At 43.3% G+C, this 16,151-nt stretch overlaps 1 protein-coding gene across 1 annotated transcript in view; it reads left to right on the plus strand.

The window, feature by feature from the left end:
- The window catches only part of dcc (DCC netrin 1 receptor), a 1,002,879-nt gene that overhangs the window by 615,481 nt on the left and 371,247 nt on the right, over positions 1-16,151 (plus strand). Inside the window, exon 9 of the mRNA XM_072252112.1 lies at positions 8,612-8,766. Coding sequence (XP_072108213.1) covers positions 8,612-8,766 — 155 coding nt within the window. The remainder of the gene's footprint in view (positions 1-8,611; positions 8,767-16,151) is intronic.

A 16,151-nucleotide genomic window follows, 5' to 3' on the forward strand; every position in this document is an offset into this window, starting at 1 on the left:
CCTTGGAGGGTCAGACACCCTGAGCCAATAGGCTGGTCCTGGACTTATTTCATAATTTACTGGCATAATTTACAGATTACTATTTAACTATTTATGGTGCAACTGTAATAAAAACCAATTTCCCCCGGGATCAATAAAGTATGACTATGACTATGACTATTTCCTGTCAGTCACTTTATGTACAGACACTCCTGTGCCTAGCGTCACTTTATGGACATACAATCTATGTATATAAGCCAACTTACGTATTTATACAGTATTATGCCAAAGTCTTAGGTTGCCTAAGAACGTTGTATAGTCCTGTAGTAATTTTAGGTATTACACTGTAATGCTGACACAAAAATAAACAGATTTCATGACATATGTGAGTTATGATATGGGTCCATATAGTGGACTGAGAGTGGGAAGGGGGCAGGGAGAGGGGAATCATGGTTGGGAAAACAGGAAGGGAGAAGGGAGAAAGTGGGAAGCACCAGAGGGACATTCTGTAATGATCAATAAACTAATTGTTACAGATCAAATAACCTTGCTTGATGTCTCAGGATTGGGTTTTGGGTGTGTCTGTACCCACACCACCCCTGCCATTGACACTTCTTCTCTGCCACCTGTCCCACACCCCTCCTGTGACTCACTCTGCACTCCATGTTGACAAATACTGTGTGTGTGTGTGTGTGTGTGTGTGTGTGTGTGTGTGTGTGTGTGTGTATTTTTTCCTCAATCTCAGCTGCTCTGCCAGAGGCCTGGCAGCTTGAGGATTCAGCACTGATTCCTTGCTGTTCCTAGTAGTGCGCTCTCTGGACTGAGATCCCAGATGTTGTTCCGGGGATTTGTTGGAGCCACTCTCCTGGTCCAGGTGTCACAGCTCCAAGTGCTCCTATCACCACCGGGTTTACTCGGGCTTTAACCTTCCACATCCTTTCTATCTGCTCCTTCAAGCCCTGGTGTTTCTCCAGCCTCTTATGTTCTTTCTTCCTGATGTTACTGTTGTTTAGGATTGCCACATTTATTACAATTGCCTTCTTCTGTTCCTTGTCCAGTATTACTATGTCTGGTTGGTTGGCCAGTACCTGCTGATCGGTCAGTATTTGGAAGTTCCACGGAATCTCAGCTCTGTCATTCTCCACTGCCTTCTCGGGTGTTTCCCATTTGGACTTGGGAGTGTCCAATCCATACTCAGCGCAGATGTTCCTGTGCACAGTTCCTGCAGCTTGGTTCTGCCGTTCAGTGTATGCTGTCCCTCCCTGTATCCTGCACCCTGCTGGATGGTTTCAGCGGATTCCTTGCACAGTCTGCATCTTGGGTCTTGTCTGGTGTGATAGACCCCTTCTTCCATTGCTCTTGTGCTCAGCGCCTGGTCTTGTGCAGCCATGAGCAGCCCCTCAGCCCTGCCATTTCCAGCCTTTGGTGGGACTTCACAATGTCAGACGCCTCTGCTATCTGGCGATGGGACATCCCGTGCAGTGGTTTGTCCGGCCGTGGCCTCTGGTCCTCTGGCTCTGCTTCACCCACTTACATTTCCATGCCCCCTGCCTGCTGCCTGAGGTATTCTCCTAGCAGGTCATCCTTGGGGGCTATCTTCCTGACATACTCATGGATGTTCCACATTTCTTCCAAGGACTGTGGTCTTGACACTTCCAAACCCCCACCTCCTCTATTCTGGCAGGTGTACAGTCACTCGACGTTGGACTTTAGATGGAGTTCTCCATGTATTGTTAGTAGTTTCTGAGTATCAATGTCAGCAGCTTCCAGTTCATTCCTTGGCCAGCACGCTATTGAGGCAGTATATCTGATGACTGGTAGAGTGAATGTGTTGATGGTTCTGATCTTGTTCTTCCCATTTAACTGGCTTTTTAGGACCTATCTCACTCTTTGGAGGTACTTGGATATTGCAGCCTTAGAAACATTGAAACCCTACAGCACAATACAGGCCTTTCGGCCCACAAAGCTGTGATGAATATGTCCTTACCTTAGAAATTACCTAAGGTTATCCACAGCCCTCTATTTTTCTGAGCTCCATGTACCTGTCCAGGAGTCTCTTAAAAGACCCTATCCTATCCACCTCCACCACCGTTGCCGGCAGCCCATTCCACACACTCACCACTCTCTGCGTAAAAAACTTACCCCTGACATCTCCTCTGTACCTACTCCCAAGCATCTCAAAACTGTGCCCTCTCGTGCTTGCCTTCCAGCCCTAGGAAAAAGCCTTTGACTATCCACATGATTAATGCCTCTCATCATCTTATACACCTCTATCAGGTCACCTCTCATCCTCCGTCGCTCCAAGGAAAAAGGGCCGACAGAGGATGTGCCTTGTGTCCTGATCGTGGCTTCCATGCACCCGCAGGATCCCCAGGTATTTGAGCTGTCCTGTCCATCTGATATGTGGCCTTCAGGTGACTCAACACCTTCAGTCTGAGTTTGGCCCTTCATTGGTTGGGGTCGGCCATGAATGTTGTGTCCCAGCTGTCTACGTAATACACAAGCTAGTATGCAAGTCAGGGCGGTACAATACGAATACCAAGCTGTTGCCCTTGCAGCAGGCTCCCCCTCTCCGTGCAGCTGATGAATCCAAAGGAACGGCAGAGGCCGATACATTTTGGCACCAGCAGCATTGCAGGAATTGACAGTCATTGTTGAATTCAGCGTAGGATTGCCTGAGGAACTTCAGCTCTAGATTTTTCCCTCGGTGTTTATTCCCGAAGCCTTCCCCATGAGTGGGTGTAGTCGCAAGGCGGTGGAGGTTTGAGATCACAGTCTTTCTTCTCCTAATTGAGCTGCCAACTACAGCTGATGAGCCCCCGTGCCCGAAATGACTGTAACCCACCTTTGTCCCTTCTCCTGTTGGTTCTGCCAGGCTTAGCCACATGTGAAGGCTAGGAGCTGGACTTAGTAGTCAGAGGCTATTTGAGATGCATGGCATTGCAAAAATTTAATTGGTAGTGGAAGCTCATCCTCACCTCTGGCTATGATTATCTTAAGGGATCGACATACAGTATACAGTATGTTTTTTTTTCCAAATTTGCTACAACTACTTATCAGAAAGCCAGTGTAATAAGGTGATAAATGGGCTGAGTATAGACATAGCTAGCATATGCTAGCATAGATTGCTAGCGTAGACATTGTGTATGAAGGTCCTGTTTCTGTGACTCTTTGACTCTAATTCGCATCTTCCCACTTTTTCCATTAAACCCTCATTTTATTTATCTGTGGAATTCTCTGCCCAATGAAGCTGTGGAGGCTACCTCAGTAAATATATTTAAGACATTTGGATGGATTTTCGCATAATAGGAGAATTATAGATTGTGGGGAAAAGGCAGGTAGGTGGAGATGAGTCCATGGACTGATCAACCACGATCTAATTGGATGGCAGAGCAGGCTCAATGGGCCAGATTGCCTACTCCTGCTCCTATTTCTTATGACCTTATTTAATTGAGTTAAAGAGTTTGCATGAAATTTTCTGGCAGCCTTTACACAAAAGCATTCCACAATGTGCTATTGCTAACTGTAAGACCATAAGACCATAAACCATTGGAGTAGAATTAGGCCATTCAGCCCATTGTGTCTGTTCCACCATTGCATTATGGCTGATTTATTATCCCTCTCAACCCAATTCTCTTGCCTTCTCCCTGTAACCTTTGACGTACCTATGAATCAAGAACCTGTCAACCTCCGCTTTAAATATAGAAACATAGAAACATAGAAAATAGGTGCAGGAGAAGGCCATTCGGCCCTTCAAGCTTGCACCGCCATTCAGTATGATTATGGCTGATCATCCAACTCAGAACCCTGTACCAGCCTTCCCTCCATACCCTTTGATCCCTTTAGCCACAAGGGCCATATCTAACTCCCTCTTAAATATAGCCAATGAACTGGCCTCAACTGTTTCCTGTGGCGGAGAATTCCACAGAATCACCACTCTCTGTGTGAAGAAGTTTTTCCTAATCTCAGTCCTAAAAGGCTTCCCCTTTATCCTCAAACGGTGACCCCTCATTCTGGACTTCCCCAACATCGGGAACAATCTTCCTGCATCTAGCCTGTCCAATCCCTTTAGGATTTTATACATTTCAATAAGATCCCCACTCAATCTTCTGAATTCCAGAGAGTATAAGCCTAGTCAATCCAGTTTTTCATCATATGAAAGTCCTGCCGTCCCAGGAATCAATCTGGTGAACCTTCTTTGTACTCCCTCTATGGCAAGAATGTCTTTCCTTAGATTAGTGGAACAAAACTGTACCCAATTTTCTGCCCCTTAGTGTTATGCAGCTCTACCTATATCGATTCCACATCCTCCCGGCTAATGTCCTTCCTTTCTATTGCGTTAATCTCCTCTCTAACCAGCAATGCTACCCCACCTCCTTTTCTTTCATGTCTATCCCTCCTGAATATTGAATATTCCTGAATGTTGAGCTCCCATCCTTGGTCACCCTGGAGCCATGTCTCTGTGATCCCAACTATATCATATTCATTAATAACAATCTGCACTTTTAATTCATCCACCTTGTTACGAATGCTCCTTGCATTGACACACAAAGCCTTCAGGCTTGCTTTTACAACATTCCTAGCCCTTATACAATTATGTTGAAAAGTGGCCCTTTTTGATTTTTGCCCTGGATTTGCCAGCCTGCCACTTTTACTTTTTACCTTACTACTTTTTGCTTCTACCCTCATTTTACACCCCTCTGTCTCTCTGCACTTGTTCCCATCCCCCTGTTGTGAACTAACCTCCTCTCTCCTAGTCTGCCACTCCCACAACCATTATAGTTTAAAGTCACCTCAGTTGCCCTCGCAAATCTCCCTGCCAGGATATTGGTCCCCCTAGGATTCAAGTGTAACCCGTCCTTTTTTGTACAGGTCACACCTGTGCCAAAAGACGTCCCAATGATCCAAAAACTTGAATCCCTGCCCCCTGCTCCAATCCCTCAGCCACGCATTTATCCTTCACCCCTCTCACTGTCGCGTAAATGACTTGGTCTCCACAGCCATCTGTGGCAATGAATTCCACAAATTCAACACCCTCTGGCTAAAGAAGTTTATCCTCATCTCTGTTTTAGGGGAAGATCTTGTATTCTGAGGCTGTGCCCTCTGGTCTGAGATTCTCTGGCTATAGGAAACATCCTCACCATGCCTATCCATCTAGGCCTTTCAATTTTTGCCGGTTTTCAATGAGATCTCCTGTCATCCTTCTAAACTCCTGTGAGTACAGGCCAGAACAATCAATACTTCAAATACTCTGAACCTTTCATTCCTGGGATCGTCCTCGTGAACCTCCTCTGGGCTCTCTTCAATGCCAGCACATCCTTTGTTGGGTAACAGGTCCAAAGCTGCTTACAGTACTCCAAGTGTGGTCTGACCAATGCCTTATAAAGCCGCAGCATTGCACCCTTGATACTTAATTTAAAAATGCAGCCATCATTTACGTTGAACCGTGCTATAATATTGTTTATACATATGCAAAAGATCCAAAGAGAGGCTGTTGAGCTCTTAGTATGATTTATTGCTAGTTACGAGCAATTTTCCAGTTAAGCAATATAAATAAACAAGATTTCATTGTTTATTATTAATCCCCTGATTCAGAATAGAAATCTTGGGTAATTCGTTGTTTCCCTGAAGCTGGCTAATTATGCATTGTAACATATTTTGGAAAAACCTTGCGCTACTTAGAAGCTTTTGCAAGGCGGTAAATATAATTATTTGCTGGAACTTTGCCACCAAACATATTATCACTCCTACAAACTGCTGTAAGTGTGGGATTAGGAGGGAAAAATGTAATCAGTTGTAACAGTGATGGTACATCACATTTCTGCAAAATGAACACAGAAAAAGCCAGAAGTAAACAGTCATTTGGCATTTCAGTGATCAAGGCTTGTTTATCATAGTGCCAGATGAGAGATGTTCCCATGTAATTCTTTTCTGTGTGATGCCTGTTGGGACCACCAGACTCAAAAACAGTTACTTTCCCCAAGCAGTAAGGCTGATCAACACCTCCACCCACTAACCCACCCCTCCACACCCCCGACCAGCACTCCTTTATCATTTCCTGTCAGTCTTCTTATGTACAGACACTCCTGTGCCTTTTATGTACATAAAAACAATTTATGTATATAAACTGTCTTATATATTTATATATTTTTTATTATTATTATAGTCTTTATTTTATTGTGTTTCTTTCGTGCTACATCGGTTCTGAAGGCACAACTATTTTGTTCTTTTTTACACTTGTGTACTGGAAATGATATTTAACAATCTGGAATCTTGAAAACAACCAATGCCAGGCTGGCTTTCCCTGATTGCTCATTGTTCCTGTCAATATCTCAAATGTTCTTCATAACCATTAAAATAAATGTGCTGTGGTTGTTCTGTTGACCTTGGCTATGTGGTTTTATTGAATGAACATTTAATTTGAGTTCCGGCTTGGTTCTATCTCCACTCCCAGGGTCTCACTTGTAGCTATAGACTAGTAAACACAGCGATACCTCTATATAACAAGTTTAGGGCTGAGATGAATTTCTAGGTCACTTTGAGTTTGATTTTGAGCATTTGAAATTTCTCATTTTTTTAATAATTTTAGAAGCCTTTATTGTCTGTAGGAGCCAATACAAGTTCTGAAGGAACTTGGGAGATGAGGCAGCATGAACTGTTGCTGTTTCGGCCCAAGACCCTGATGAAGGGTTTCAGCCCAAGACGTTGACTGTTCATTCCTCTCCATAAGTGTTTGAGACACTTCTCCTTAAAGTAATAGTTTTTTTTCTCATTTTTATCTTTTCCCCTTCCCCTTCCCTCTTCCATTCCCCACTCTGGTCTCCTACCTCTTCCGCTCACCTGCCTATCATTTCCCCCTGGGTCCCCTCCTCCTTCCCCTTCTCCTATGGTCCACTTTCCTCTCGTATCAGATTCCTTCCTGTCCAGCTCTTTAACCTTTGCACCCACCTGGCTTCACCTATCAGCTTCCAGCTCAGGAGACCCCAACCTGAGGTCCATTGACCCTTTGCTTTAATGGTACCGGTCCATGGCATAAAAAAAAAGTTTGGGAACTCCTGTTCTGGCTAGTCCTCCTTCCCTCTCTTCCTACCGTTTCATTCAGGTATCTTCCCCCTCCCATTCCAGTCCTGAAGAAGGGTCTCGGCCTGAAACGTCGTTCCTCTCCATTGCTGATGTCTAACCTGCCGAGTTCCTTCAGCATTTTTTTTCATGTGTTGCCCTTATGTTTAATACATTTATTAATTTTCCTTTCCATTATTTCTATTGTCTCTATTAATTTTTGAGTGTCTAATATTTTATTTCTCTTCATCCCCTTTAAGAACAGATACAGACATGTCAATTGAGATTTTCACGGCTGAGGTATAGTGAGGAGAAAGAGTATTGAATATTGCCTGGAGGAAATAGAGATACCCAGGGGTGCTTAAAAGTACTCAATTGGGAAGGCTAGTACATCATTTTAACACAACAGAACATGATTACCACTGATTCAGTTAAACTGCTGCTGACAAAGATCCGAAAGCTATTACATAGATCTTAAGGATATCTCATGCGACTATGTACAAGCTTTGATTCTTTCCTTGCTGTTCAGAGTTGTCTGTCTAATCAGACTTGTTGTGAAATATTACATGGAGACATTAGTGTGTCTTATTTCCATGGTGTGTATTGAGATTCAAGATTCAAATTGTTTAATATCATTTCCTGTACACAAGTGTAATGCAGAACTAAATAATTGTTATTCTGTATCCAATGTAACACAAAAAACACTCAAAAAGATAAAGACCACAATAATAATAAAAAACTTATTATAGACAATACTGTGCAAAGTCTTGGGCATATATACACAGCTAGGGTGCCAAACACTTTTACTCAGTACTGTATTTGTTAACAAGGAACAGAGAGCGAATTTGTAAATCTGGTTGGGAGCAGAAGATATTGGGAATAGTGAGGGTGGAGTGCCACGGTAGGGGTGTGGGACGGGTGGCAGAGAAGGAGTGCCAGGGGCATGGGGTGGTGCAGGTGCAGACACAGCCAACCCAGAGACACCAAGCAAGGTCATTTGATTCTAAACAAATGGTTTATTGATCATTAAAGAATGTCTCTCTGTTGCTTCCCACACCCTCCTCTCCCTTCCCCTTTTCCCAACTATGATTCTTCTCTTCCTGCCCCCTTCCCTATCAGTCCATGATAGAGACCCACATCAGAATCAGGTTATCATCACTCACATTTGTCAGGAAATTTGATTTCTTGTGGCAGCAGTATAGTGCAATACATAAAATTTCTGCAGCATAGCACAAAAGTCCTAGGCACCCTAGCTATTTATACGTGTGCCTAAGACTTTTTACAGTACTGTATAAATACATAAGGTTGCTTATGTACATTGAATATATGTCCATAAAGACACACTAGGTACAAGACTGTACATAAGGTGACTGTCAGGAAATGATAAAGTAGTGGTGGTTGGGATTGTGGAGAGGTGAGTTAGTGGGTGAAGCTGTTGACCAATCTCACTACTTGGGGAAGGTTACTGCTTTTGAATCTGGTGGTCTCGGTGTGGATACTACGTAGCCTCCTCCCTGATGGGAGATTTCAATATTCAGCAGCAGAGTTTCACTCTTTCTTTTCTTGAATTCAGGGAGCGTGCTTTAAACACTTCACAGTATGGAGACTTGCAGCTTACTGTTGGGAATTTGAAGCCAGAAGAAACATATGCATTTCGGATCGTAGCCTACAATGATTTTGGACCGGGGCAGAGTTCACAATCAATTAAAGTTGCTACTCAGCCTGAACGTAAGTAAAGGAGACAGTTGTAAACTCTCTCAAAACCTGATAAAGCTGAGTTATATGCTTGGTACTTTACAGAACTCAGGTCAAAATTGGTAACAGTTTTGTTATTACAGTCGCACGAACCACGATGCAGTGAGTGAAAAGCCTGTCTTGCCACTGTTCACACAGTGTATTGAGGTGGAACAAGGTAAAACAGTAACAATGCAGAATAAAGTGTAACAACTACAGAAAAACTACACTGAGTGTAAGTAAATGATAAAGATTGAAGATTATTTAATATAATTTCCAGTACACAAGTGCAAAGGAGATTAAAATAATTGTTATTCTGGATCCGATGCAGCACAAATTAAACACAATAAGGTAAAGATCACAATATTAAAGACTTAATAAATGTAAATACATAAGATAGCTTACGTATATAGATTGACATAAAATAATGCTAGGCACAGGAGTATCTGTACATAAGGTGGCTGGCAGGAAGTGATAAAGTAGTGGTGGTTGGGGTGTGAAGGGGTGGTTAGTGGGTGGAGGTGTTGATCAACCTTACTGCTCGGGGAAAGTAACTGTTTTTGAGTCTGGTGATCCTGGCGTGGATGCTACGTGGCCTCCTCCCTGATGGGAGTGAGACGAACAGTCCATGAGCAGGGTGGGTGGGATCCTTCGTGATGTTACTGGCCCTTTCCCAGCACTTTCTGTATCTACGTCCTTGGTGGCAGGAAGGCTGCAAGATCGGAATGAGGTAGATTGTCAGATCAATGTAACATTGAGTTTATTTGTCAAATATACATTGAAATGTGTTGTTCGTGTCAATGACAAACACAGTCCGAGATACGCTGCGAAGAGTCCACAGGTGTCTCCATGTAACATAGCATGCCCACCACTTACTACCCTAACCCATACTTTGGAATGCGGGAGGAAACCAGAGCATCTCAAAGAAACTCACATGGTCACGGGGAGAGTGTGCAAACCCCTTACAGACAGCGGTATGACTGAAACCCAAACACACAGACGGGAGGCCAAAATGCATCTTATTGTGGAAGAGATCCATTCAAACACATTGATGAAGGAAGAGCAGTAGATGTAGTGTATATGGATTTCAGCAAGGCATTTGATAAGGTACCCCATGCCAGGCTTATTGAGAGAGTACGGAGGCATGGGTTGCAAGGAGACATTGCTTTGTGAATCCAGAACTGGCTTGCCTACAGAAGGCAAAGAGTGGTTGTAGACAGGTCATATTCTGCATGGAGGCTGGTGACCAGTGGTGTGCCTCAGGGAAATGTTCTGAGACCCCTACTCTTTGTGATTTTCAGAAATGCCCTGGATGAGGAAGTGGAGGAATGGGTTAGTAAATTTGCTGATGACAGAAATCTTGGGGGTGCAATGGATAGTGTGAAGGGCTGTCAAGGGTTACAGCAGGACATTGATAGGATGTGAAACTGGGCTGAGCAGTGGCAGATGGAGTTCAACCCAGATAAGTGTGAGGTGCTTCATTTTGGTAGGTCAAATATGATAGTGGAATATAGCATTAAGACTCTTGGCAGTGGAAGATCAGAGGGATCTTGGGGTCAGAATGCATCGGACACTCAAAGCTGGTACGTAGATTGACTCTGTGGTTGAGAAGGCATATGGTGCATTGGCCTTCATCAATCGTGGGATTGAGTTTAAGAGCCGAGAGGTAATGTTGCAGCTATATAGGACCTTGGTCAGACCCCACTTGGAGTACTGTGCTCAGTTCTGGTCACCTCACTACAGGAAGGATGTAGAAACCATATAAAGGGTGCAGAGGACATTTACAAGGATGTTGCCTGGATTGGGGAGCATGCCTTATGAGAATAGGTTGAGTGAACTTGGCCTTTTTTCCTTGGAGCGACGGAGGATGAGAGGTGACCGGATAGAGGTGTATAAGAAAATGAGAGACATTGATCGTGTGGATAGTCAGAGGCTTTTCCCCAGGGCTGAAATGGCTAGCACAAGAGGGCATAGTTTTAAGGTGCTTGGAAGTAGGTACAGAGGAGCTGTCAGGAGTAAGTTTTTTATGCAGAGAGTGGTGAGTGCATGGAATGGGCTGCTGGCGGCGGTGGTGGAGGCAGAACTGATAGGGTCTTTTAAGAGACTTCTGGATGGATACATGGAGCTTAGAAAAATAGAGGGCCATGGGTAAGCCTAGGTAGTTCTAAGGTAGGGACATGCTCAGCACAGCTTTGTGGGCCGAAGGGCCTGTATTGTGCTGTAGGTTTTCTATGTTTCTAAGTGTCTATTTACAGTGGGATAGAAGCTGTCCTTGAACATGATCGTATGTCCTTTTGTATCTTCTGCCCCTTTAAGAAAATAAAAAAAATAAAAGCAGGAGTTAGTATTTCATTTAGATCTCACTTCCATAAGACCACAAGACCATAAGACATAGGAGCAAGATTAGGCCATTTGGCCCATCGAGTCTGCTTTGCTATTCTATCATAGCTAATTTATTATCCTTCTCAGCCCCATTCTCCTGCCTTCTTCCCATAACTTGTACCGTGTTCAAAGAGCAAAGTAAATTTATTATCGAAGTACGTATATGTCACCGTACATACCCTGAGATTCATTTTCCTGTGGGCACACTCAGCAAATCTGTGGAATAGTAACTAAAACAAGATCAACAAAAGACCAGCTGGAGTGCAGAAGACAACAACTTGTGCAAATGCAAATGTAAGTAAATAACGATCAATAACGGGAACATGAAATAACAAGATGAAGAGTCCTTACAATGAGATCATTGATTGTGGGAGCATCTCAATGGATGAAGCAGTGAGTGTAGTTTCTCCCCTTTGTTGAACGGCCTCTGGTTGTACTGCACTGCCGACCCAAAACAATAAATTTCACAACATATGTCAGTGACTATAAACTTGATTCTGATTCTGAATATATTGTTGTGTCTAAGGAATCTCAGAATTAGCTTTAAGTGCACATCTTGTCAAATGAAGTTCCACTTTCCATTTTCAATCTGTCCATCTGGGTTTTACATGTTATGAAACATTAATAAACATGAAGTTGAGGAATCTTTGCTGAAAAGCCAAATAGAAATCTGATTTTTTCTTGTGTTGAACCAGGCTGAAAAATATCATCCTAATCAGGACTTTATCAAATATCCCAGTTTTTTGGCTGAATAGAAATTGATTTTTTTATTGTTGTAACTCTTATACTGTACATTTGGATGCCCAATATAAAAGTCTTATTGTACAGAAATCCTGTTGATTATGATATCCTTGCAATTCCCTATAGCGTAATTATGTTATTCTGTGTAGTGTAAGTTCAAATACCAAGTCTCTGCATGAGACTGTAATCCATTTGAATGGTGTATTCTGTGAAAGTGATTGCCTATAGATGCTGGGAGGATTACCAGTAGATATCAGTGATCCGTATGGAAGTATGTAAAAGTAACCACAGTGACCATTGATTTAATCAATTTAAAAGCTTATATACAGATCCTCTTTTTCAAAGTAATCATCCGAAGCATAGAAATACAAATGTCTATGAATGTTTTGTATCGAGAGATTAAAACGTTCACCATGAAGTAACTGGATGATAAGGGGGTCTAGTTTTCAGAGAAAGATAATGAAATTTCAATCTGATTACCTCAGTTTATTCTCTGTATTCCACATAAAGTAACTTTGCGAAATGTTGTCTTTTCAATAAGATGTTATTAGACCTTATCTAACCATTACAGAACATGACAGCAGAAACCATTCTTGGTTTAAAGGGACAGGAATATAAAATAAAAAAATAATAACTTTCCACTTCTTGTCACATTGGTTACTTGTGTTTGACCCCTCTTGTAGCTATGGAGTTATACAGCACAGAAACTCACCCTTCAGCCCAAATTCGCTATGCTGTCCAAGAGATGTTTACCTGAGTAACTCCAATATATCTGCATTTGGTCCATAGCCCTCTAAACCTTTCCTATCTACAGTACGTACAGTACTGTGCAATAATCTTACACACACACACCTGAAATACAGAATGTCTGAGGGTGCTTCCCGCTCCCTCCCCCTTCCCTTCCCCTTTTCCCAACCATGATTCCCCCCTCCCTGCCCCCCTCCCATTCTCAATCCACAATAGAGACCCATATCAGTATCAGGTTTATCATCATTCACGTATCTCATGTAATTTGCTTTTTTGCAACAGCAGTACAGTGCAATACATAAAATTACAAGAGTTCCGTGCAAAAGTCCACATTACTGTACCTGTCCCGATATCTTATAAAGATTGTGATGGCTCCACCGCTACCACTTTCTCTGGCAACATATTCCATATGCCCACCACGGTGAAAAACTTGCTTCCTAGGTTCCCTTTAAGCCTTTCTCTTCTTGCTTGCAGGCTATACCTTCTTCTTAAAGACGAAGATTATCTTCTTGAATTGCTGAAGTTCTTTTTGTTTGAAGTTCTGTTAGGGAGCGAGTTTAGGAATTAGACTGGGTAACACTGAAGGACTAGAGATATTTTTTCACGTCATATAGTTCAACAGAATTGAGGTGAATGTATAGTTGGTAGAGCTTCCAAACAAATGTTACCATTCTCAAACAGCAAAGTAAATTTTATTATCAAAGTGCATGTATGTCACCATATACAACTCTGATAGACGAAAGAGCTGATTGTGGACTTCAGGGAAGGGTAAGACGAAGGAACACATCCCAATCCTCATAGAGGGATCAGAAGTAGAGAGAGTGAGCAGTTTCAAGTTCCTGGGTGTCAAGATCTCTGAGGATCTAACCTGGTCCCAACATATTGATGTAGTTATAAAGAAGGCAAGACAGCGGCTATACTTTATTAGGAGTTTGAAGAGATTTGACATGTCAGCAAATACACTCAAAAACTTCTATAGTTGTACAGTAGAGGGCATTCTGACAGGCTGCATCTCTGTCTGGTATAAAGGGGCTACTGCACAGGGCCGAAAGAAGCTGCAGAGGGTTGTAAGTCTAGTCAGCTCCATCTTGGGTACTTGCCTACAAAGTACCCAGGACGTCTTCAGGGAGCGGTGTCTCAGAAAGGCAGCGTTCATTATTAAGGACTTCCAGCACCCAGGGCATGCCTTTTTCTCACTGTTACCATCAAGTAGGAGGTACAGAAGCCTGAAGACACACACTCAACAATTCAAGAACAGCTTCTTCCCCTCTGCCATCCGAATCCTAAATGGACATTGAACCCATGAACGCGACCTCACCTTTAAAATATGTATTATTTCTGTTTTTTGCACTATTTTTAATCTATTCAATATACGTATACTGTTATTTATTTATGTATTTATTTATATTATAATTTTTTTCTTCTTCCATATCATGTATTTCATTGAACTGCTGCTGCTAAGTTAACAAATTTCATGACACATAATAAACCTGATTCTCATTCTGATTCTGAAATCTATTAGAATAATAATAATAATAGGCATCTGTTAGTCTCGTGAGTCCATGGATTTGCGCCTTGGAAGGTTTTCCAGGACGCAGGCCCGGGCAAGGTCGTATGGAAGACCGACAGTTGCCCATGCTGCAAGTCTCCCCTCTCCACACCACCGATGTTGTCCAAGGGAAGGACACTAGGGCCGATACAGCTTGGCATCAGTGTTGTCGCAGAGCAATGTGTGGTTAAGTGCCTTGCTCAAGGACACAACACGTTGCCTCAGCTGAGGCTCGAACTAGTGACTTTCAGATCACTAGACCAAAGCCTTAACCACTTGGCCACATGCCAACACTATAGAATAATAACTATAGCAGAATCATCGAGTCGCAGAGTCATAGAAAAGTATAGCCCATCGACAGGCCCTTCAACCTATCTAGTCCATGCAAAACCACTTAAACTGCCTGTACCATCAATGAAAGACCACCCAACTTGGACATTCAACCAGAGTGCAGGAGACAACAAATTGTGCAAATGTAAGAAGAACAAGCTATAATATAAATAAATAAGCACTAAGGATCGAGAACATGAGATGAAGAGTCCTTGAAAATGAGGTGAAATAAAGTGAAATTATCCCCTTTGGTTCAACAGCCTGATGGTTTAGGGGTAGTAACTCTTCCTGGGCCTGGTGGTACAGGTCCTGAGGCTCCTGTACCTTCTCTTGATGGCAGCAGTGAGGAGAGAGCATGACCTGCGTGGTGGGGTTCTCTGTTGATGGGTGCTGCTTTCCTGCAGCAGCATTTCATATAGATGTGGTCAATGGTTGGGAGGGCTTTACCCATGAGGGACTGGGCTGTGGTGCCAGAGGTCAAAAGAGATAGAATAAAGAGTAGCTTTATTTGTCACATGTACATCGAAATATCCAGTGAAATGGATCATTCACAACCAGCCGAAATGAGCGTGTCTTGCACTGAGCAGCCTGGAGGTGTTGCCATGCTTTCAGCACCAACATAGCACGCCCACAACTCACTAACCTTAGCCTTACGTGTTTGGAATGCCAGAGGAAACTGGAGTGCTCAGAAGCTCGCAGAAGGCATGAGTATATTTCATCAGGAGCTTGAGGAGATTTGGTATGTCAGCAAATACGCTCGCAAATTTGTACAGATGTACCATGGCGAGCATTCTGACGGGCTGCATCACAGTCTGGTATTGGATATTGGAGTGTGGGGGGCAACTGCACAGGATGGAAATAAGCTACAGAAAGTTGTAAACTTAGTCAGCTCGATGATGGCCACTAGCCTCCATAGTATATAGGAAATCTTCAAGGAGAAATGCCTCACAAAGGCAGTGTCTATCACTAAGTCTGGCCATCACCCAGGGCATGCCTTTCCTCATTGCTACCATCAGGGAGAAGGTACAGGAGACTGATGGCACACACTCAATGACTCAGGAACAGCAACTTCCCCTCTGCCCTCTGATTTCTGAATGGGCATTGAACCCGTGAACACTACCTCACAAACTCCTTACATGCAGCAGTGGTAATTGAACCATCATTTGGTGATCTTTGGCACTGTAGTAGTAGTAAGCAGCCATCAGTCGCAGGGGATCATGAGCTGGTGCATCTGGTGGACTGTGTCCTCTCCAGGGTGCAAGGCTGGGCAGGAAGATTTGAAGAACCAGCTGTTGCCCATGCAGTGGGTTCCCCCTCTCCACATCACTGATGTAGTCCAAGGGAAGGGCAAGCACCGATACAGCTTGGCACCAGTGTCATCGCAGAGATTGTCAGAGTAAAGTTGTAAACAATGTCAAACTGCCTTAGGGACCCCGGCTCCAGATTTCTTCCTCGGGGTTTCCTCCCAAAGCCTTTCCCATGGGCTGGTATGGCCGCAAGGCAGCAGAGGTTTAAAATCAGAGTTTTCCTTCTCCTAGACGGGCTGCCATCCAAGGCTGTTGAGCCCCACCTGCCCAAAGCAACTGGTTTTGAGGTGCCAGTAGTCCGCCTTTGCCCCTTCTCTTGTCAG

The sequence above is a fragment of the Mobula birostris genome, chromosome 3 (genome assembly GCF_030028105.1).
Source record: "Mobula birostris isolate sMobBir1 chromosome 3, sMobBir1.hap1, whole genome shotgun sequence".
Classification (NCBI taxonomy): domain Eukaryota; kingdom Metazoa; phylum Chordata; class Chondrichthyes; order Myliobatiformes; family Myliobatidae; genus Mobula; species Mobula birostris.